Genomic DNA, 24,152 nt, shown 5'->3' with positions numbered 1-24,152 from the left:
AGGATTTGGAGAATCAAGTCACGGAACATTAAATAAAATTAATTCTACACCTGACAATGCATTCAGTACAATGTAGGATGACTGTTTCTCCAGTTTTTGTTTTTGTTTTTTTACAAAACAAAGGTATTGCCTTAGTCCCCTGCTCCAGAACTGAGTTATCTGTGCCCCTTAAGGTGGGGCAGCTGCCACCATAGGCACCAGGTATTTCCAGAATGAGATGAGATGGGGATGTCATTGCTACTTCTGGCATAAATTAGCTCTTAAAAAAGACCTGGGAGCTTGATAGGTAGTTTTACACCAAGTGAGAGGATGCTGTTTGAGCTGCTGCAGTGGAAATCTGTTTCAGCAGCTGCCCCCAACACTGAAGCAAAAAGGCTAGGTTGCCATGTGTCCTAATATACTAGTCCCCAACTCCTCAATTAAATATATTCAGTGAACCGAAAGGAAAATCAAAGAACCATTACAAAATGTGTTAAAAGCTTCCAATATTATAAAGAATAGTTTGGTACAAATCCTATCTATTAATGTTGGTGGCAAATTTCCATCAATTCTGAAAAAATGCAATTTGTACCCTAAACGTCCCCAGCATCTTATTGACTGTGCGTGCACATAACTTCCAAAGAAATTGGGGCCATGTAGAATTTTTACTCCCAAAATTTATGAAATAAAAAGTGTGATTTTTAGGGGTAAAGTGATTTCCAATCCCCACCTCTCCTATTTTGGTATTTGCTTCTCGGCACCTGTTTGCATTCCAAACTCAAGCTGCTTCAGTTCCATTTTCACTGGGTTTTTTGGTTCTTTTCTGAATAACTGCAGAGGTATTGAGGGAACAAAACCTGTGACTGTTGAGCCAATGGAGCCAGACCCTGGGATTCTGGGACTTGAGCCACAGGCCCTACCTGGACAAAGTGGCTCCACCACTGTAGTTAGTGTACCCAAGGACAGTCCAGTAGAGTTAGAGGAGGGACGCTCCACTACACTGTTGGGATACCCCAAAGGTTCAGGAGCTATAGGATCCCAACCAATCAGGGACCACATAGTGAATGTGATGTCACAAAAATCAATCAAATATGGCTACACGGTAATGTCGCTAATGGCAAAAAAAGCCCTTGCACTATGAATAGAGCAAGAGGGAAAATGTAGACTATGCCACTATCAAGGTATAGTCTTGAGTGACACTATTGTATTGTTGGGCTGTGCTAGCGTGCAATGAAACCACTGCAGTGTAATGTGGCAGGACATGGAGCATCACTTGACCAGACAACATACTGACATGTTTCCTCTCCCCCACTCCCCATAATTTATAAGGAGGGCAATGGAGGGGGGGCATTTTTTTATGCAAAATGGTATGGCCCTTTTACTAAACCTGACTGGCTATGCAGTGAGAGTATGAGTATGCCTGATTTCTCTCATGGCTTTTTTTGGTCTCTTCTTGACCCCTCTAAATGACCAAGAAGGGAAGGGGTTTCTGAGGGTGTGAAAATATTTGCAAAAGTCAGTTGCTGCCCTTTTGACTAAGCTCTAGAATAGCCTAAGCATGGAAACAGAATACATCGAGATAAAAACAAATATATTTATATGTAAAAGGACTGCAGATGAATGGAATGATTGCTTCTGTGGGCTATTATTGTCTATATCATCAGCCAGCCCCTGAATCTATCTGTAGCTCCTTCTACCCTCTCCCATCTTGAAAAATGAGCCTGAAACCTATTGACTGCCAATAACCCGTGCTCGCTTCGGCAGCACATATACTAAATTGCCAATAACCCGAAGAGACATAGTACCCTTAAGATAGATTTGAATGATTGTAAGCTAATCTTGGCTGCAAAGCAGAGTAGAAAGGAAAATATTAAAATAAAAAATAAAGTAGTGAAACAGAGCAGACTTGAAAACTTGCTCTCACCCTCATGTTACCTTGGTTTGTTGTTTTGATCTTGGTGGCTAGCAAAAAGTTCCCTTATGACAAAATACTTGTAAGTATGTGAAAATGTCCTAGTAGAATGACTAGAATTCAGGGTTTCCATTACAATGTCTAGCACAGTGTTGTCATCATAAGACAAAAAAAGTCAAGCCTGAAAATATTCTTTCGGGACTTCCGGGTTAGCGCTAGCGGCTAATGGCGGATTCCCTCCGAGCTCCGGAGGGAATCGGCTCCACAGGATTAGGGTTGTACCGCTGCGGCGACGCGGAGACCCTTAAAAATCACAGGCGGTGAACCTGGTGACTCGGCGGGCACCATTTGCGCCCACCCGACCTGCGAAGGAGCCTTTTTAAAGGCTTCGGAACGGGGGACGGGGTGAGTGGCGCGGTGCTGAGAGTCGACTGCTTCTCCTGTGGAGTGAAGCCGCGCTGCCATGGCCGGAGAGCGCCGACTTCTTTTTGTGATTTGGACTTCAAAATAACAACCCGTGAGTAGTACGGAAATTGGATTTTTAAAGAAAATTTTTCGGTGAATTAGGTACGATCGGAGGAGGTATAAACAGGAAGTCTGCCTCCTCCTCCTGTAAACAATCTAAAGCAAGGACCTGCTAACTAAGGTCGAGAGAATTTTTTCTTTTATTATTGGGCAAAAGACATTAATTTCACGATTTGGCACTAGAAGAAACCTTACTGGAGGATAAGAGCTAATTTTGGGAGCTGAAGTGCCACCCCCCCCGACCCGGGAGTGATCCGCAAGAAAGCCTGTTGAAGGTACTGAAGAGTTTGACAGCTGTCAAATTAGCTGTCAGACGGAAAAAGAGAACTCTGTTTCTGTTGCTTCTGCTGGCTATATTTGCTACAATTTGACTATATTTTGTTGGAAACAAGGAAGAACTGATACAAACTAATTTGATTTTTGGATTTGAACTGGAAAGAACACTAAGTAACCAAAATCCCTCTAGAGGGGGTTTTAGGACATTACAAGAATGGCTGAAGGAGGGGAAATTCAAGCTGAATTGGACAGAGTCTTTGTTCTCTTGGGAAAGTTACAGGGCCAAATTGATGTTTTGGCTACAAATGTTACAACTCTAGACTTAACAGTAAACAAACTCATTGAATCTGATAAGGAATTGTCTCAGGAAGCCCATGCAGCTGAACAAGAAGAGAAACTTGAGAGCTTTGGGAGTGTGAAGAAAGAGATTTATGTTGTTCCTGAGAAAAAGGAAGGAGGAGCTGTAATTTTGCAGATGATAAAGGAGAGCCAGAGGCCTGACATGATGGCTGCAAAGGAAAATAAGAACTTGATGGTGAAAATTTGGTTTGAATTGGAGACTGAAGAATGGAGAGATCTCCTTGTGTGGAGATCTGAAGACCCAAGGATTACAAATCTGACTAAGGTGGAAGTTGGAGCTTTGGAGACATTTGGATTTGAAAGGAGTAAGAAACAAGATTTAGGCTCCACTTTTAAGTATGGAGGTCTGGTTGGAAGAAACATGGACTTTATTGGACTAGAGCTTCTCCGAGATTTGGTGTTTAGTACCAAGGACTATCAAAAAAGCCGGCAGAGAGGAATTGAGAGAGAATTAAGAGCCTCGGACGTGAGGTCTCCAGGCTGAGAGTAGATTGATTGATGGACGATTATTGGGGATTGGAACCGGGAAAGGGGGGGTGGAGTTTGGGAATCCAAAGGGTGTATAATTATAATTTGTTTTGCTTTTATTTTGTTTTGTCATTTGTATGAGAATTGGGGAAATCGTGGAAGGGAATTTAGGTCGACTTCAGAAAAAGGCTTTAAGAATAAGCATGGATGTATAATTATTGATGTTTATAAGGCAAAATTGGCTTTTCAAAATGAACTAAATATAAAATACAAAACATAAAAATTAGGGACAAGAACTTGTTCAACTGTTGTTTAAATATTGATGTTTATAAGTTAAAATTGGTTTTTCTAAAATGAATTAAATATAAAAAGGTTAAAAATTGGGGACAAGAACTTGTTGAACCAACAATCTGAATTGGAATACAAGAGGGGGAGGTATGGGGAAGTCAGGGAAATATGTCAATGAAAATAAGGACTTTGAACTCTATGTGTTTTTAAATTTTTTTGTTTCGTTTTTAATTTTTTTGATGTATTATAATGGAAAAATCTTAATAAATATAATTAAAAAAGAAAAAAGAAAATATTCTTTCGTTCCAAGGTAACTCCCTCCAAAAATACCTCTGGATATCCTATACTCCAGAAACCTAGTAACTGAGTGGGAACAGTTTGGTTCAACTTTCCTCTGAAATTCTAAAGAAGATTCAATAGAAGCACTTGGAAAAAGAAAAGTGTATTACTCATCACCAGGCACTATCATATAGAATGCATTCCTCAGTGTTTAGTCTGTTTTCCCCAATCCATGCTTCTTTAATTATATTTAATAATTATTTAATAATACCCCCCAATAAACCAGCAGAGACTGGGAAGGGGGGCAAGAGAAATAAAAAAGGGTGAGTGTTTCACAGGTTACAATGTCTGTAACTGGGTAGCACCTCCGCGTTCTGGGTCACTGGGTGGTGACAAACAGAAGAAAAAATAAACACTATGGCTGGGTAGATACTCTACGTTTACAGTACATGGCTTCCCTCAAAGAATCCTGGGAACTGTAGTTCCCACTTAAAGAACTACAATATCCAGCTCCCTTAACAAACTGCAGTTCCCAGGATCGTTTTGAGGCAGTTACATGCTTTAAATGTATGATATGTACATACACACCATTCAGCTTTGCAGGGTGAAAGTTTCAGGTTCAACCCCAGTATCTCTAGCAAGAAGGATCAGGTAGCAGCTGATGGGAAAGACTTCTTCTTGAGACCATACAGAGCCATGGCCAGTCAGTGTATATAATACTGGACTTATTGGACAAATAACATAACCTGGTATAAGACTGCTTTCTGTATTTCTAGTGGCAGCTTTGATTTTTATGTTGATGTTTAAAATATAATTTTCTTCCACATAAATTCTAATTTTTTTGGCCCTAGTATGCCAAATATCTAAGACTGCAGTGTTTTTCCAACTAGTTGGGTTAATCAAATTATCTGGAGCACCCAAATATTTCTTTTTCACACAAGGATGTACAGAAACATGGATATCAAGGACTGTCTTAAAAGAGGTATTCTCTCTTCCTTCCTATACTGTGAATACACAGTATCTAGAACATAGTAAGCAGGATTTTTCTTCAGAATGACTGTTTACTCATAAGCAAATTTAAAGCAACTAAGATTTCTTTAATGAGATGGCAGTCCTTTGTGGTCATTGTAACTACCACTGAGGAAAGAAATCCAAACAGAGTACTATTCTTACACACTTGGCATTTACTGCAAGTTTTAAAATAACTCTTTGAAGTTCATTTTGAAACAGGACACTCACAAAAGTAAATGGGTCTCATCTATCCAAATTAAAAATCACTAAATGTTGTGAACCATATAGTTGAAATTTGTAAATGTTGTTGAACTAGATCACTATTCTCATTTATTTAACCGTATGCTACAACCATCATGTGGGAAGTCACCTGAAAAAACCCAGAATTTAAATGCAGTTAAATTCTGCCTGCACTCATGCAGCTATGTGAATATGTAGGATGAGAGCAAAATGGAAGCATTGCTACACTTGGCGAATAGCTATGAACACCTATAAGTATACAAAGGTTTGCTGGAACAATTCCAGTTCCCAATGCATTTCAAGCAAATTGCTCTTTTTAGGGGAGATAACTCATAGAAATCGCAATAGAAAAACAATATATTTGGCTTGTTCTTAGCAGGAAGTGGAGAGTGCTGATGACTAATTACTCTAGCTGCCATTCCTGCTCAGTACGCATTTGATATTTCTGAATAAAATGATATGGAAGCATAGCACTGGATGCCATGCTTCAGCTTTCCCACCTCCCCTTTTCATTTGTTTTGGGTTGAACAGTCTCTGTGCGCTCCAACTATCTGGGTAAAGTTGAAGACTGGATACAGGTAAGACTGCACATATGTCAATGGGCAGGCTTTGTGACATGGGAGGGTATCAGGATTCCCAGCACTGACAGTGTTTTGGCTCCATTTGATCATTCAGGTTCACAGAACCTAGATAACACAAGAGACATGGGTGTTTTCTGTCAGTCTAATTGCTGAGAAAAACTGGCATTTTTTGCACAGATGTAAACCTAGAAATCTTCATGCATGTCTTCATAACTTCAAGGTTAAACTCCTTTAATGCATTTTGTGTGACAGTTTGGAGGACTACCTTCTAAAGGGATGGATTGTCAGAACCAGTGCTCTAGTGTCTGGACTGGCTGTGCATACAGAATTCTAAAGGGTCTGGACTAAGCATATCCATGAGACTGACTGTACACGCATGTTCTGTCATAAACTTTAAAAATCCAAGAATCAAGTATGCAAAGGCACATAAAGAGGCATTCCCAATGGCTGTTCCTCAACCTTTACTCTTTCCCCCAAAGCCTGAATCTACATCTTCCAGAAACTGGCATTTAGTGGACAGCGATAAGGTATAATACTTGGTATTCTGTGATATAAATACTGGACATATTGGAAAGATGGTTAATTTATTTTTCTCTATTACTTTCCAATTTCTGCTCCTTTGCCTTTTGTTTTGCCATCTTTCCTTGAGAAATTATGTTTGTGGATATTCCAAGACACCACCGTATCTCAGCCAGTGGCTAAGTAGAGCTTGCAGAATAAGAAGCGATAGGCACCTTGACACTCATGTATAACTCAATGACAATGGAAAGTGTCCTAAAACTGAGGACTAGGTAGACAGACAAAGCATCAGAAAACAGGGTATAGATACTAGCGGAAGAGTGGTAAACTGAACACCAAAAGGTCTGATAAAACTTTATCTGCTGGATTCTACTACACTGGTTATAGGCCCACCCCCCCTATAATGAAGCTGTTTCATGATAAGACAGAAGATAAGTTTGGCAGAAATTTCATTCTCTCCTTAGATTGAATAGATGTCTGCATTCTGGTAATGTCTAAAAGGCAGAGACTATTACTCAGGGTTTTTTTGGTTTGGCGCTTTTTTTTTGTAAAGTGGATTTTTAATAAAGAGAAAAATGGGAAAATTCATTAAATACAGTGCTTATGAATTAAGTTGAGTAACAATATGAGGCTGATAAATGAAAACAAAACTGGTTCTTTAAAATTCAGAACATTTCAAAGCTGTACTGTATCTTTGGGAGAAGAAAGTTCTTTTAACAATACTTGAGAAAACAGGATCCAGTTTATTACAGAATCATTTCACCTTTGTCCTGGTTCCTTGGACTTCAGAAGAATGTGCCAAAAAGACAGTAAAGTGAATTGCCTAATTTGATCTATTCATTCAGTAATACTAGGTGTGACTTGAGACCTCCATTTCCTTGTTCTTTCTTTATTGAGTCATTAGTATAATTTAATAACAGGAGTACAGGGTCATTTGGGATTTCATAACTACTCGGATGAAGGGTGGTATACAAGTGTAATATATATATATATATATATAACCTATAAACTTTGCCCTGTATTGCTTACAAATTACACTTCTACATGTGGGAATAGTTTCCTGGTTCTTTCTGACGTTTCCAATATGAAATATTTTTTATTTATTTTGCTTATAACTTCAGGGGTTATATGCCACACAGCATTCTTTTAAAAGTTTCATCTTATTATCATATTTAAGGAGAACCTATGTAGTACCTTATTCCAAAGCGTCCCTCAAGAATACATAGATACGGTTGCCTACAATACTGTGCCCACTTGATCATTTATAACTTAACTTTACATGAATAGAATCATATGTAATAAATTTCCTTCATCTGCTTCAAGGGTAGGCGCCCTCTGGCCTGCAAGACCTCTCAATTTGGCCTGTGAGGCCTTTTCAGCCCCCCCCCCAGCACCTAACAACCAGCTGTTAGCTGAACATTGGGGAAGCACTGTGGAAAGTGATGCACTTTGATAGGTGTCAATCACCTGATGTAATTATGTCAGATGACTGACTAGTGGGTGATCCCTCAATGGGGGTGGGATAAAGATCTGGTCTACTGGGCCAAAAAGGTTCCCCACCCCTGATCAACTTGATCCCTAGCTATGACAGCAAAAAATCTCCGCATCTAGGGCAGCGGTTCTCAACCTGTGGGTCCCCAGATGTTGTTGGACTACAACTCCCATCATTCCTGAGCTCTGGACTTGCTAGCTAGGGGTGATAGGAGTTGTAGTTCAACAACATCTGGGTACCCACAGGTTGAGAAAGGCTGATCTAGGGGGTGAGCACTATCAATCACCCTGTTTACACAGGTGAGAAAAGGATACTAGAGCTCCATAAATCTGTCCCATTAACCTTGGCCATTCTAAAGTCTGTTTTTATTTCTCATAGAAATGAAACTCAGAATTATGGGTGGAATTCAACATTGTGCTAAAACAAACACCCTGTCTATGCAAACACTGCAGTTTGCCAGATGGCACAATTCACTCATAAGTTGCTCTGGGTGTTCTTCTGACCCCTCACATTGAGCCAACTTGGGGGTGCATACAGAGAGAATTGCTTCCACTGACAGGGAGCATTAGGTGAATCCTGCCATGTGTTTTGAACCTCTAGGAGTAGATTTCTTAATCAAAACATTTGAGGTGTGCAAGTCAAGTCCAACTCTAAATGCTGGTTTGCCAGCCATATAAGTAACTGCAGTTGTTGTGCTAACTTGTCATCCATCATATGGATAAATCAATACTTGCGCAAAAAACAAGCATCAAGTGTCTGAGACTTTCAGCTCAAAAAGTACTTGGTAGTAGCAGTAGTTAGCAGCAGAATAGCAGTTATTTATTTATTTCACAAAATTCATATTCCCCTTGATCGAAGAAAAAACCTCAAGGTGGTTTACAAAGTTAGTAGCAGCAGTAGCAGTAGCAGTTTATAAATGTAAATAATATATATATAATTGAACTTGAAAGACACATTTGCATCAAGATGTATTACTCTTATGTGAGCAGCTTTACCAACAACAGCAGCCTTATGATTTTGAAAATACAAGAACAATCATGAATTGCAGCTCTTTTAAATGTTTGAGAATTATTTAGATTTCTTAAGTTATTATGCTCAGGGAAATGAACAAAATTCCAAATATTTAAATGTTCATCCAATGAAATTATTCAGCTAATCCTGTGTATCTATTATTTTACTGCCTTCTTAAACAAAAATGCTTTTGTATCCACAAGTTTAGACTGTCAGGCAATCTAAAGCCAAGAATACCTCTCTATATGCCTCTACTCATGGATTTGAGAATTCATGAAAATGGACCTGCATCTAGACTATCCTACGTTTCAGTGACCCTGGTTTTCTGATTTTTACAGTTCTAGGATAACACGAGAAAGGGAAATTTAATCTATCCTGGGGAAGATTAATGAACAGTACTTTCATTTGGAACTTGCATATCTTCCCAAATCACCTAAACAACCATTTTGTCTCTTCCTGTAACATAGGGACCAATTCCACTTAGGCTTACTGCCAAGCACTTGATCCCAGCAGATAATACAGGTCAGAGTCATACACACATAGAAAGAAGTAATGTCCATGATATGAACACTTATTGTAGTGTTTTACTAGTTAAAAACAGCACGTTGAAATGTTTCTGGGAGGCTAAAGGAAACTGCAGGCCCTGGAGAAGCAATGCATGAGGCCTGGCTGGAAGAAACTTGGATGCTGCAGGGCGGGAGCCCCATCGAGATTTGGTCTTGAATATTAAAGACTATCAAAGAGACTGGCAGAGGGGTCAGGAGAGAGACTTAAGAGCCTTGGACATAAGGTCACCGGGTTGATGGTTTTATTCTGAGATTTGTTGGGACTGAAACCGGGAAGGGGGGTGGGTGGAATGAAAAATGGGAAGGGTATATGATATAAGTTGCTTTTCTGTTCAATCTTTTTTTGTCTTATTTCTAGGAGAACTGGAAATTTGTGGAAGGGAACCTTCTTTCGACCTTAGGGAAATGTTTTAAGAATAAGCACCGTTATATAGATTTGGACGAGAATTAAGTCTGGATAAAGTTAAAAAGCGGGTTATATAAAGAAAAATATGGTAAAACTAAGGTTTTGGTGATAAGGACTTGATGAACTAACAATTTGAACTGGAACATAAGGATTTGTTGAATTAAAAAGAAGCAGGTTAAAATTTATTGACAAGGATTTGTTGAATTAACAATTTGAATTGGAATACAAAAAAGGGAGGTAGGAGGAGGTCTGGGAAATAAGTTAATGGAAAATAAGTTATGGAAACTTTATGTGTTTTTAATTATTTTTATTTTTGTATTTTTGTTATTTTTTCTTTTTTCATTTTTGATTTTTTCTTATTGTATTAATACTGAAAACTTTAATAAATATCTTATAAAAAAAAAGAGAAGCAATGCATGTTCAGCACCTGCAAACTCAACAAGGGTAACCAGGACTGCAAGGTCAAGACTATGAAATATGAATGTCAATAGGCAAGTCCAACTGGTGTGTTTTTTTGGTCCTTTCTGAGAAAGGCATAAATGTCCCTTGTCACTACTGCAGTCTTGGAACTCCAAGGAGAAATGATGCATTTGGAAGTACCCCAGGTTGTAAGCCCCAGTGATTAGGAAATGAAAACGCATAACTCCTCTATGGACATCTTGAAGAGGTTGTGTATAGTCTGGGATCTCCCTACCAGATATAAGAATTACCTCAAGAGTAAGGGTGGAGAACCTGTGGCCCTGCAAGTACTACACAGATCCAAGAGTCACATCATCAATGGTATAAAGATAAACTAAATTAAAAAGGATAATTTGTCCTTCCAAATTCAAAATGTAAACAGCTGACCATGGCTACAAGCCGTATCTCTTTATCATGCTAATCTCTGAACACTTATTTGGAAAAGGGCAAAGAATTACATGACATGTAGATGTAAGACAGTTGCTTGTTTCAAAACCTTATCCAAAAGGGAATGAATCCATTCATTGTCAGAGGAATTAATGAAGATAGGATTTCTGGAAACAGCCAGAAAACTTCTGACTTAAGGGTAAAGTAAAGGTAAAGGACAAGGACCCCTGGATGGTTAATTCCAGTCAAAGGTGACTATGGAGTTGCGGTGCTCATCTTGCTTCAGACTGAGGGAGCCAGCGTTTGACCACAAACAGCTTTCGGGTCATGTGGCCAGCATGACTAAACTGCTTCTGGCACAACGGAACACCATGACATAAACCAGAGTGCACAGAAACACCATTTACCTTCCCATCACCTGTTTATCTACTTGCACTGGTATGCTTTCGAACTGCTAGGTTGGCAGAAGCTCACCCTGCCGGGCAGATTCAAAACACCAATCTTCTGATCAGTAAGCCCAAGAGGCTCAGTGGTTTAGACCACAGGACACCCTCCAGCCTAAAAGGAAGATTCGGTGCCCAACCAGCCAACAACCCAAATTTCTCTTAGCAGTATTTGACTGTTGTGATCAAATTTGCTATCAGTTGTCTATGTTGACACATTCTGTTTCTGACCTGGAAAGCAGTACCTAGTTAAATGGATTCATACAATGGCAGATCTGAGCCCAAACTAATGCCCATCAAGTCATGCTAAATCCAGCTTATTTAGATGTATGGAGTATATTTCATACTCCAGATGAAGAGAACCCAAGTTTAACAGGCTCAATAATCACACAAAAAAATCACCCAAGAGTATTTAAAACACTACTGGGAGGAGAAAAGCGTATGTTGTGCAACACTGTCTATATTAGCCAGAACCTCAGAATTCACATCTGCTGGAGGCTGAATCTGCCTATAAAAAGTTCATTTGTTTCTACTTTTTTAATCCCTCCTAGTGAACTCATATGACGAGCACTATCATAAAAATAACATTCCACACCCAATATGACCTGTATAATTTATGAACCCCTCAAAGATAGATCCTGCATGTACCATTTAGTGTAACAATGAGGATGCTACTACCTTAAACATCCCTTCAGTCTGGCTTTCAGACTTTCTAGTTTCAGGGAACCCCTTCCACATCAACCTTTGTGCCAAGGAACCACTGTGCATTGTAGAGGATTCTTGAAAGTGTTTTAGAGCACATACTTGATACATGAAGCATGTTGGTCAAATCTACTGGGTCTCACCATCGCCTTGTATAAAATGACAAGTGACAGCAGAGAAAGGTGAGTGGCAAGTAGTGGGCATGGCATCTTTCAAAGGACCTGGCTGATAATGTCTGAGGAATCTCAACAAATTTCTGAGAAAACAGGTTTTCTGGGCACAGCTTGAAATCCATTGCCTTAAATCAGCAGCAATGCATTGACTAACTCCCCATAATGAATTCTTGGAGATAGGGAAACAGAAAAATATGATTTGTTACACAAATAATCTGCCAACCGAAGTAGCTGTAGTTTTCTATACAGTAGATACACCCCTGCTTGATATGTTTGGGGCATCCAAACATGTACAAATGGCTAGAATGCATTTATAGGATCCATCACTTATTCACATAACCAGCATGATCACTTATGTGACCAAACTAATTGCTTTTTCTATGCTCTTTTTATAATAATACTTTTTCAAAGCTGGTAGAAAAATGGATTTAGGGTTTTTTAAAAAACCAACAGGTAATTTTAGATGGGAATTCAAGGGACAAAATTCTTTTTACCTGATAATTAGTTTACTTATAAAAAGAATCAAGAGGGAAAGCTGAGGATCAAACAAGGCAATTTTCAGAAAGGTAATTTTTAAAAACCCATCATGAAATACAAATAATACTACAGATGGCTTAGTTTGAAGCTTCCATTTCATAAACATATATTATCCTTAAAGAGGCTTTCTGTCTGGTCCTATGTGAAAAACTTTCAGTTTTATTATAACAGCCCAGATCTCTGAGCCTTATCCTCCACAGTTTCTCCTACTTTAGTTCTAAATTGCAATACTTCAGCAAAGCAGATTTTCAAGAGTATATTTGAATGAGATGTTGGGAATCTCATGGAAGATTAGGAGAAACTCTTTGTTCTATGATGCAGGTAGTATCACCTAAGTTGTGTGATCTAAGATTATTGGTGTATCAAATGTCATGTTTGTTGACAGATTCATATGGAGTACCCAAAACAGTATTTATAGTTTAATATAAAAACAGACTGGTACATTGAGGAATTTTATGAGTTATAAGCTAGCTGAGTATGATGGATTTCTGGAGACTGGGTCTATCATAGTACAACATCCCTGATAGTCATTTAGTCCACACAAATAGAACTAGGTAGAGCTGTGCTATGTAGGATTGTTTGGCTGTTAACATCTATGCTAAGGCTGCTTCCCAAACAAACTTAATAGGGAGTAAAATGAGTGTGAGTCACTTCTGAACAAAGATGCTTATGATTTCACTATACAAGTTTTAATCTATAGTTGATTAAAAACACAATTTGCTTACCTGAGAATTCTCCTTCTACTTGTTTGCCAGACAGTGAAGAAGGTGGTCCAATGTTCTGGACCACTGGACAGCAACAAGTAGGGAGAGCTGACTTTTAACACCTGCATAAATAAAACTATGCCATCTTTCAGTGCCTTGGGGGCTGGTGGAAGAAGTTGCTTAAAGTTACCTATTTAAGTTTGCCTATCAACGTTCTGAACAATTTTTAAAGCTGGAGTCCACAACACAGTGTGTGCTATCACCCTCAGACACACCCTATGGGACCTGCCAAACTCCCCTGCCCCTCATTTTTTATTTTCAAAAGATAGTGATGGAACGCTTTTCGTTTGAGGGTTTGTCCGCTTGGGGGGATACTGTCTGACTTTTTGTCTGTGTCTTATTTTTGGGGGGGGATGGTTTGGCAGCTTTGCAATGTTCTGAGCATTGTCAGTTTTTATTCTATAAAACAGGTATTCTGTGGTGCACACAACAGTTCCTTATATTTCCAAATGTTCCTGAGCCCAAAAAGGATGGAAATCCCTGATTTACAGGTTTTATATACCAAAAGCATGGAGGAAGACCTGTATCCAGGTCAATCTTTTCTACTCACAAGTAGAAGGAGCAGGATTTTTGTTTTACTTAGCAGGAATTACATACATATATGAAGAAGGCTCTAATAAACACAAATTGTTCTATTTATGACCCAAGTAAGTTTCCTTAAACAAAAACATTTTATGTGTAGCTAACTATGGGGAACCTTTGTGCCTCTCCCATGTATGTTGTTGGACTCCAAGTCCCATCATCTCTGTCTGCTGATGCTGAATGGGACTGAAGTTGGGACTTGGAAATCCAACACCTAAAGGGTCACAGACTATACAGTCTAACACAATTTGATGGAACTTTGCATCAACTGCCATTATTATTATTATTATTATTATTATTATTATTATTATTATTTTGAAATTGTATACCACCCTTCATCTGTAGATCTCAGGGTGGTTCACAGCATAAAAATACAAGACAAAAACACGTAATTAAAAAAAGAACAAAATTAACCAATAACCCCTGCTCCCCCCCACCCCCTGCACATTTAAAATAGGACGTTAATCAGCCAAAGGCCTGGTTGAAGTAGAATGTTTTCAGCTGGTACCTAAAGGTGTATAATGAAGGTGCCAGGCAAACCCTGCCCTGAGGAAAGCATTCCACAAATGGGGAGCCACTGCAGAAAAAGCCCATCCTTGTGTTGCCACCCACCAGACCTCCTGCGCAGGAGGCACATGAAAAAGGGCCTCATGTGATTATCGCAGGGTCCAGGTAGGTTCATATGGAGAGAGGTGGTCGTTGAGGTACTGCAGTCCCAAGCCATTTCAGGCTTTATACGCCAAAACCAGCACTTGAACTGGGCCTGGAAACTAATTGGCAGCTAGGCCAGGATCTGTGCAATATGCTCAAACCGTCTTGCCCCGATGAGCAGCCTGGTTGCCGAATTGTTCACCAGCTGAAGTTTCTGAACTGTCTTCAGAGGCAGCCCCATGTATAATACATTGCAGTAATCTAACCTAAAGGTTACCAGAGCCTCAACAACAGTACTTAGGCTATCCCTGTCCAGACAGGGGCGAAGGTGGGGCACTAGCCCAAGATGGTGGAAGGCACTCTGCACTACCAAGGCCACTTGAGACTCAAGAGACAGCAAAGGATCCAGAAGTACTCCCAAGCTGCGTACCTGCTCCTTCAGAGGAAGTGTAACCACATCAAGAGCAGGTAATTTCCCACCCATCCAGTCTAGGGAAACCTCCACCCCACCCCCACTAACAGTGCCTCAGCCTTATCTAGATTCAGCTTCAGTTTGTTAGCTTTCATCCAATCCATTACTGAGGCAAGACAACTGCCATGCCTGCAGATGTAAAGGAGAAGTAGAACTGTGTGTCATCAGCATATTGCTGACAACATACTCCAAAACTCCAGATGACCCCACTCAGTGGTTTCATGTAGATGTTATACAGCACAGGGGATAAAACTGAACCCTGAGAAATCCACACTGAAGGCTCCACGGGGCTGAAAAGAACTCCCCAAGCATCACCCTCTGGAAATGTTCACCCAAGTAGGACCGTAAGCACTGCAAAGCAGTGCCACCCACCCCTAACTCAGACAGAGGTCATCATACAGGGCCACCAAAGCAGTTATGTGCCAAAACTGGGCCTAAACCCCAATTTAAATGGATCTTTGTTTAATTTATAAGGGGGGGGGGAGAATAAAGCTTATATGCCAAATCCTAACAGTTTAGATTCTAATTTCTGTTCTGTTCATGGAACAGGGCTTTCCAGCCTTCTCCTTCCCTCTGCACCCATCAGCACCCTCTCCCCAAATCTGCTTGGAAATGGTTGCAGGATAGGCTGCGGGAGGTTGCTAATGGCTGGGGGAGTAAGATGAAGTTGCATCTTTCAAGCCTCAAATGTTTACACATTTATGTAAGTCTTACAGAACTCAGTTGAATTTACTTCTGTGTAAACATGCATAGAATTAGTGTATTTTTCGCTCTATAGGACGCACTTTTCCCCCTCCAAAATTAAGGGGAAATGTGTGTGCGTCCTATGGAGCAAATGCAGGCTCCTTGGCTTCAGCGATAGCAATGCGAAGCCTCTGAAGCGCAGAGGGAGCGCTCCCTCCGCACTCCGCGTTGCTTTCGCGGTGCGCACCGACCCCTCTCGCTCTCCAGGCTTTAGGGATAGCCGCCTGAAGCCTTTGGAGCGCAGCGCGAGTTCCCGCTGCGTTCCAGAGGCTTCAGGTTCCTTTCGCTGAAGCCAGGAGAGTCTTGCTCTCCAGGCTTCAGCAAAAGGAACCTGAAGCCTGTGGAGGGCAGCGGGAACTCGCGCTGCGCTCCAAAGGCTTCAGGGATCTTTGAGGCTGGCGGTGGGGGAAAGCAGTGCTTCCCCCCACCAGCCCCAAAGAGCAGGTCGAAAGGAACCCGAAGCCTCCGGAGTCCAGCGGGAACTCCTGCCGCGCTCCTGAGGCTTCGGGTTGCCTTCACTGAAGCCTGAAGAGCGAGAGGGGTCAGTGCGCAGCGACCCCTCTCGCTCTTCAGGCTTCCAAGGTAGCCGCCTGAAGCCTCCAGAGCACAGCGGGAACTCCCGCTGTGCTCCAGAGGCTTCGGGTGAACGCACCTTGTTTTAGAGGGGGAGAACTTTTCTTTTCTTGTTCTCCCCCTCTAAAACAAGGTGCGTCCTATGGTCGGGTGCATCCTATAGAGCGAAAAATGCGGTAGATTGTAAGGTATAATATTTACAAGTTATTTTGTAGCAGAATGAGCTCAGTATCAGGCTCTAAGAAGGTAAGGGAGGAAGTACATCTGCATATGCTTCTCTGTCTACTGTCCCAAAGTTTTTAAGAACAAAAGTAGTGTTTGGCCGCATTGTAAATTTAGTATGTTTATTTCTTTTGCTTCCACTTTTGTATTTCAAATGGAGGTAGTATATGCATGGCCTACAAAAAGGGAGACAGAGCTCAATGTCTGGATTGTATCCTGTGTGTGTATATTATCTGACAATTATGAAAACTTAAGAAACTGGAGGGGGGCTGTTTCAGATATAATTCTGAAGAAATGTTTCTCATGAATGATTTCTATTTCCTAAAGTAATACAGGAGAACCTCATTGAAGCTCAAAATAAAAGTTTAGAGTTCAGGATTTCTTCAGAGTTAAATTATTAGGTAATAATGCATCAAGAGTCAAACACAAAACCAAACCACAAACTCTTTACTTCCTAAAGTGTAATAGTCTCTGAATGTTTGCTATTTATTTTCTGTATTGACATCGTCAGGCTACAAAGCTAAAAAAATTACTAGGTAAACTTTCCTACAAAATGAATGAATACTAAAATACCATGTGATATAATGGAAATGAAAGCAGTGTTGCTACAATCCCTGTTCCTCGCTGTCTAGTATATATTTCAAATTTTTGTAATGTAAACCACTTAAGAGGTTTTTGTTAATTAAGCAGTATATAAATCTTGTCAAATAAATAAGTCTATGAATATGTTGACAACTTTATTTCTTCTCAGTAAAAGATGTATTTTACCTAACTTTATGCTATTGGTTAGAAACAGTAATTCATTCCCTAAAACTTTGTAGTGTCCACACCATGTGGGAAGTCAGGGAATTCCAAGGATGTTGTGCTTATATGGCATTTACTTGATGAAAAGCTGCACTTTCCATAAGGTGGCACAGTCTGATACAGGCACATGAAAATGGATAGCATCAACAAGTTACGTTTTTGAGGGAAAATACCCCTTCTTCTTGAGAAAGTGTTTCTGGTATAACTCATTACAGTTGTTATATACAGAAATGGGCACATGAAACTGGACATTCAGCTTGCTTTCCTACACAGATGTTTCAACAGTCCTAGGAGTAGGGAATAATCATAGTACACAATGCTCCAATGTTAAAGCAATTTAAACAGATCATAAACAGTAACTAATAGGTTTGTAAACCTTGTGATACAACTGACTGAATTATTAAGGATGGGGTGCTGGAATTGGAGGTTTTTGTATAGTCCTTATGTAGGCAACTACAAATAATTTCCCTCTATTCATATATCTCAATCAGTACTTTCTGGTACACATACCTCGAAGAATTCTCTCCTCATGGCAACGTAGAAAGTCCCAGATTCTAACAGTGCCGTCATCAGAGCATGTAGCAAATTTATTATCCGTGGGTGAGAAACTGTTACATGAAGACACACAGCAGGGGAAAGAAGTCAGCATTTAACATATCTAAACTTCTCAGACAGGGCAAAATTTAGATAAGGTGTTAATATACTGATGGAGAAATTGGAACATATTGTGCCTGGAAAAATATACTTCAATCCGTTGACATAATTGAGTCCGTTTGCATAACTGAGAGCTCAGCTTTGTACTTTGATGCAGCAAAAGCACTTTTTCCTGCATTTTGTTCCCCAACCAAAGGGGAACTTACACTTTGCACTGTTCCACCCACAGTTGAATAGATTTGCAATTCTCTGCATCATCTGTATAAAATGTGAAACTGACAAAAGCATGCATTCCATGCTTTTGAAAGAAGGATGGAAATAGGCAATCCCAAGAGTGTTAATACTAAGCTTATTTCTTCATCCACAGATAACATTTCAAAATACAAGGGGGTGGGAGAAGACAGGTAAAAGTATTTGCTTACTAAAAATAAGAATAAAAACATATCATATGGCCTATATATGCAGGAAAAGTTACTGAGAAGAGATTTGCCACTCCAGTGAAACATTAGTCTCATAGAATATGCTTCAGAACTTGAAAAGCTTGTTGTAAATTGTGGAGAGCCAGGCATCAGTTTCTTATTGAGCTATGTTAGGCATTTGGTTGGACCATCATCAGTTACAGATGGGGAGCCGCATCCTTTGTGATGCAGTGAAGAATCAAGTAATGCTCTTGTTGAGATTATTCAAACAGTCATTCCCCCTGAAATTGCTGGAACGTTTCATATGTGAGATAAACTTTTTGTTTGGCGAAATCCACTTCACAGATACAATAGCATACACCTATGAGGTCACATCTGGTTAAACTTTGCCAGAAAATTCTGAATCAAAAGGAAAAATGACAAATTCAGCAGAAAGTGCTTCTGTGGTAATGAATCTTCTTCTCCAATGGACAGCACCAAAACTTTTGAGGTAGGTCTAGTTTCCTCTTCAGCTCCTCTTCAGACACACTTTAAATGAGTAAGATTTCTTCCACTTGCATTATTTGCTAAAGACTGTAAGCATTCTTCACATGCATCTCAGCAAGGAAATCTCAGTTCACTTGTTATACTGAGCATACATTTGCACCATTGGAACACTTGACACTGAACCAGGTAGATGTCCTAAAGTTGCCTTGTCAGCTTTAGATTCCAAACTTGAATAACCCATTCAATATTAATCATGACCTGGATGTGGAAATTGGTGTGGGTCCTACATGCTACTGTAAATCTTGGACTCACCAAGCCAAGCAGTTCTTCACTTTATTTAGCTCTTTTATGTTGTGAGAACTATGCAGCTGCTTTATTTCTGGATTATATTTTATTCAATTATATTATTAAATACTGAATTCTTTATTTGGAATGAAATTGTCATCGTACACAAGTGAGCATAAAAAGAGAGTAACTGATACACATTGTGATCATATATAAAAAGAAACCAATACCAGTGCAAAATGCAGCAGACAAAGACATCTCTAACATATTGCAGAGGCAGATACTGGGACAACACTATTTCAGAGATATGCCAGCAAATCAGTGAAATTGTGGAAACAAAAGAAAATACGTTTATGTGGTGCAAAACATTTCCCAGAATCTGACAATACCCATGCATATCTGCACCCAGAATACACTTAGAGAACAGTCTAATCATGGAAATAGGAACTACAGAAAATGGTATATTGTGTATAAACCTGGCCTCTCTAATCGCCTCCTTATGTGCCTGGAACATCTTGACGTTGTTCATGTTGGACTGCCAATATTTCACATATCCCCCATGGTCTGCTGTCAACATCCACATGTCATTATGTGACCAAGTCATAGCCCTCACTGGACTGTCATGAGCCTACAAAGTCAAAAATAAAGGAAGACCTCTAGTGAGCATGCTCAAATGATACCATGCACCATCACTTTTCTTTTAATACGATTTTTTCTAATTTCAATTTAGGTAGATATAAGAATGAAGACAATGCCTTATATATAGATCCATACATTCATTTTATGAGGACTGTTATCAAAGCTTCAGCAGCGTTATAGTAAGTATTACTTAGTAATGAGTCAGTATTTTGTCTACAAAATTTGATTTTTTAAATCACCAATGGAACGGAAATGTCTCTCATATCAGAGAATGGCAAAAATGCTAAGATTTAAATTAATCAATCAAAATCTCAACAGCCAAAGGCAAGAAGCCTAAAGCTCAAAACGGTGCTGACTCTCCATCTGTTTACAGTGGCAAGAAAGCAAATTACTGAAAGAAGTACCAATCAAGACAGCTTTGATAGTGATTTACCTGTAATATTGTTTCAAAGTTGAAAGTAAGTCCATTCCATAAGGTGAACTCTCCACTAGAAGCCCCAGTAACTAAGCGCCTCCCTTCTGGAGTCCACTGGAAGACAAGAATTAAGATGTATTAGAACACAAATTGTTGCCCTGACACTACAGCAGAGTCTATCGCAAGGACAGACAACATGTTGTCTGCACAGTTGTATTCTGCAGCTCTGCCTGTATTGGGTTCACTTACACACTGTCTGTACACCCCTCCACCCCACATTCTGGTATTTATTTGTTGCCCCATGCCCTGCTTCCAGTGCCTGAATACTACTGGATGAATAATCTGTCCATTTCTGACAAAAATACTTTGCACTATCACTGTGTCCCATAAAAAGATATTCATTCTGAAAAGTTGTTATTAGTAGTATCTATTGTATTTATAAATCACCCTGTCTACAATGCAGAACACGGCAACAGACAACAAAAGATAAACAACAGACTTACACCACTGATTAAAACAGAACTTAAAAAATCCATAAAACAGCTACTACTGGCATGCTATATTCTTAGCAATTTATCACTGTGCCATGGAGTGTAACACTATACTTACCCTAACAACAAATACTGGACATTTTACTTTATTGGTAGATGTCCTAACAAATTTTGTTGTTACAGCATTCATAGGATTGTTCAACATTCCTATAGGAGGGACCAGCTAAAAGAGAGGAAAAAATGTTAAAAGTTATTCTTGGTACTTAATACATGGAAACAGTCTTTTAAAAAACTGTTTGCAAGCTTATGTTCTTGAATGAGTAAGCCAAAGAATCTCAATTTTGTGGAGACACTACAAAAGCATACCTAACATCATTCTGATCTTCAGAATTATATTACAATATGGTTTGGATCCAGAAATCCCACCATGGGAACAGAAGGCACTTCTGCTTCAATAAAAACCATGGAAGCAGTCCTCCCATGCAGTCCTCTCTCACACATACACACAGAGCCAAAGTGCCTTCTGCTCACATAATATGATCTTTGAATCCATTTCTAGAGCTTTAGCAGGATCATCATACTAGAATGTGACTAAATGAATTCATCTTCTTTCAAACCCACTTGTAAAATCAAGTTTCTATAGTACAATTAATGTTGTTATTCACTTCTCACACACTTAAATAGAGAATTACAGCTTAAACCAATTTATCAGTCTTTCAGGAAGAAGAAAAATGTTTTACTGTCCAGGGGATAAATAAACATGTGTACTTACATCATTATAATACCCTCCATCAGGCTGAATTGCCCGCATATCCCGTTGGTCTCTTTGCCATACTCTGTTCTGGAAAGATGAAAAAACATTTTCATTAATACTATTGGTTAAAACTTGCTAGCTGGCTTGTACCAAATGAGAAACAATGTTTGCCTATCTGTGCCTGCAGGGTAGTGCTATTTTTGGAAATGTAAAGCAGTGTGTTTCATTTTCTAGAAGGAACAGGCAATTTCCTTCTTCAAATCAGTGCAAATCAGTTCAAGAACTTGAACTCAATGTCCCAAAGTAAAAAAAGTATCCCTTCCTCTTCAAATTTGCTACTAAAGTGCACCAGTTCGAATCAGGCCACAAGATAACAAAATCCCACATTGCACTCAGAATGGGAAACACTCTCCAGGCAAAAGCGGACTTTGGGCTTTAAAAATTCAGTGGCGCCCTGTGAGACACCAAAATTTGGCGCCGCCACCTCTAGTGTTCCATTGTTGCAGCACCTCCTGTGATGCCCTGTCGACTTGGTGCCCAGTGTGGGCAAACTGGTCATGCTCCCCTAAATCCACTTCTGTTCTGGGGCAGGAGTAGCTAACCTGTGACACACTATATATATATATTGGATTCCAACTCCCAAGGCCAACCACCATGGTCAATGGTCAAGGATGATGGAAACTGTAGTCTGGCAACATCTGAAGGCCCACAGGTTAAGACACCTGTGCTCTAAAGTGATCAGATCACAGTTAAAACTTAGTGCTTGAGTCTTAAACATTCATTAGTGAGGGCAGGAAAGTAACCTCTCACTGGCAGGGAAAGTAAACAACAGTTCTAAGTGTTGCCGTTTCCCTAGGTTTCACATACCTGATATGAAAGATGAACTGGTGTTTCTATTAGTCTCCTGAGGGCTGATAATAAGTATAATTTTTGCCCTCTTTCTAGGGCGTTTTTGGTGTGAAATTTTTAAGTGCATAGTGAGAAATGGTTCAGACTTGGGAACAGAATCCCTCCTTTTCCATAGCTACTCTCAGCATTTTAAGCTATTTTTCACAAAATGTTTGGCAAAATCTCTACTAATTAGAAATTCATGCTTAGTAATTATTTGCTTAGGGATGTGGGTGGCGCTGTGGGTTAAACCACAGAGCCTAGGGCTTGCCCATCAGAAGGTCGGCGGTTCAAAACCCCGCGACGCAGTCCCTGCTCCTGCCAACCTAGCAGTTTGAAAGCATGTCAAAGTGCAAGTAGATAAACAGGTACCGCTCCGGCGGGAAGGTAAACAGCGTTTCCGTGCGCTGCTCTGGTTCGCCAGAAGCGGCTTAGTCATGCTGGCCACAGGACCTGGAAGCTGTACGCCGGCTCCCTCGGCCAGTAAAGCAAGATGAGCGCCGCAACCCCAGAGTCGGTCACAACCGGACCTAATGGTCAGGGGTCCCTTTACCTTTAATTCTTTGCTTATTTTGTCTTTTAAGCTAAAACATATTGTAACAAGTGCAGGTACAACAGGTTCTGAACATACCTCCAAATATTTGATTACAGAAGGATTATAGTCTATAGTTTTTCGGTTCACAGCTTTTCTCATACGCTTTCCATCAAAAGTGAGCTGCTGCATTGCCTGTTGCTGAGCAAAATCAGGTCTTTTATAGAACAGTTGTCGAGGGGCCTGGTGTTGAAACCTTGGCATATGGAAAAACCGCGGCGGTGATCCAATCTCTGTAGCCATGGTGTCTTTTGTTTGGAAGATCTAAAACAAAAGACATCAAAATAAAGCAATTAAAAATGAAGGTTTCAACTAGGAATGCCAAGATATAAGAAATCTGAATAGTACTAGAATTTCTCACATAAACAAGGCAGCTTTTTAACATGTGCAACATTAGCCCATCATTAACAGGGGAATTAAAACTTATGAAAAATATTTCATCCATCATCATCATCAATCCACCCTTCACCTTAGGCCCCAGAGCCGTTACAACACTAAAACGCAATAGTAAAAACAGTTAAAACAACTTACAATCACAGAAATAAGGTGGGATCTAAAAATATACATATTAGCTATCCAAAGTCAGGGTAAAGAGGTGTGTCTTCAACATTTGCCAAATGCTATATAAAGAAGATGCCAGACACATCCATGCAGAGAGGGAGTTCCACAACTTAGGGGTTGCTATAGATAATGTCCTTTCCCACTCTTATCCCCCAGCTTCTGAGAGTGGTGGAACAATCAATAGGGCCTCCTATTGTACAACTAATGTAAAATGCAATACTGAAAACAGGATATGGCTTCCCAGAATAGGTTTGTACTCCCTTGTGAGTCAATTAAAACGATTAGTAACTGATCTCACACACCACAGAAGCAAAGTAACACAGTAATTACCTTGTAGGTGGCAATGCACAAGTTACTAATACTATATTAAATAAGTATTTAGCTACAACCAAAGACAAATATTGACTTCGATTTTTGAGAAGGACAACGTATGAATTTTCTTACACTCCACTTGTAAAGTGAAAGCTCATTTCTTGTTTGTTAAACAATTGTCAGTGTTAAATTAAGGCTATTTTTTCTAATTTAAAATGTTTCTGTTGGAG

General features: G+C 39.7%; 1 protein-coding gene across 1 annotated transcript in view; it reads right to left on the bottom strand.

Annotated features, from left to right (window-relative positions):
- Window positions 1-23,305, bottom strand: part of WDR33 (WD repeat domain 33) — a 43,068-nt gene extending 19,763 nt beyond the window's left edge. Inside the window, exons 1-6 of the mRNA XM_053389613.1 lie at window positions 23,089-23,305; window positions 21,588-21,656; window positions 20,934-21,038; window positions 20,343-20,438; window positions 19,747-19,898; window positions 17,937-18,034 (exon numbers count right to left, since the gene is read on the bottom strand). Of these exons, the coding sequence (XP_053245588.1) occupies window positions 17,937-18,034; window positions 19,747-19,898; window positions 20,343-20,438; window positions 20,934-21,038; window positions 21,588-21,656; window positions 23,089-23,292 (724 nt within the window). The 5' untranslated portion in view covers window positions 23,293-23,305. The remainder of the gene's footprint in view (window positions 1-17,936; window positions 18,035-19,746; window positions 19,899-20,342; window positions 20,439-20,933; window positions 21,039-21,587; window positions 21,657-23,088) is intronic.
- Between the last annotated feature and the right edge of the window lie 847 nt (window positions 23,306-24,152).

This window comes from Podarcis raffonei, chromosome 5 (genome assembly GCF_027172205.1).
Source record: "Podarcis raffonei isolate rPodRaf1 chromosome 5, rPodRaf1.pri, whole genome shotgun sequence".
NCBI lineage: Eukaryota > Metazoa > Chordata > Lepidosauria > Squamata > Lacertidae > Podarcis > Podarcis raffonei.
Note: the sequence above shows the minus strand (reverse complement) of the source record. Positions and strands in the feature narration are given on the sequence as shown.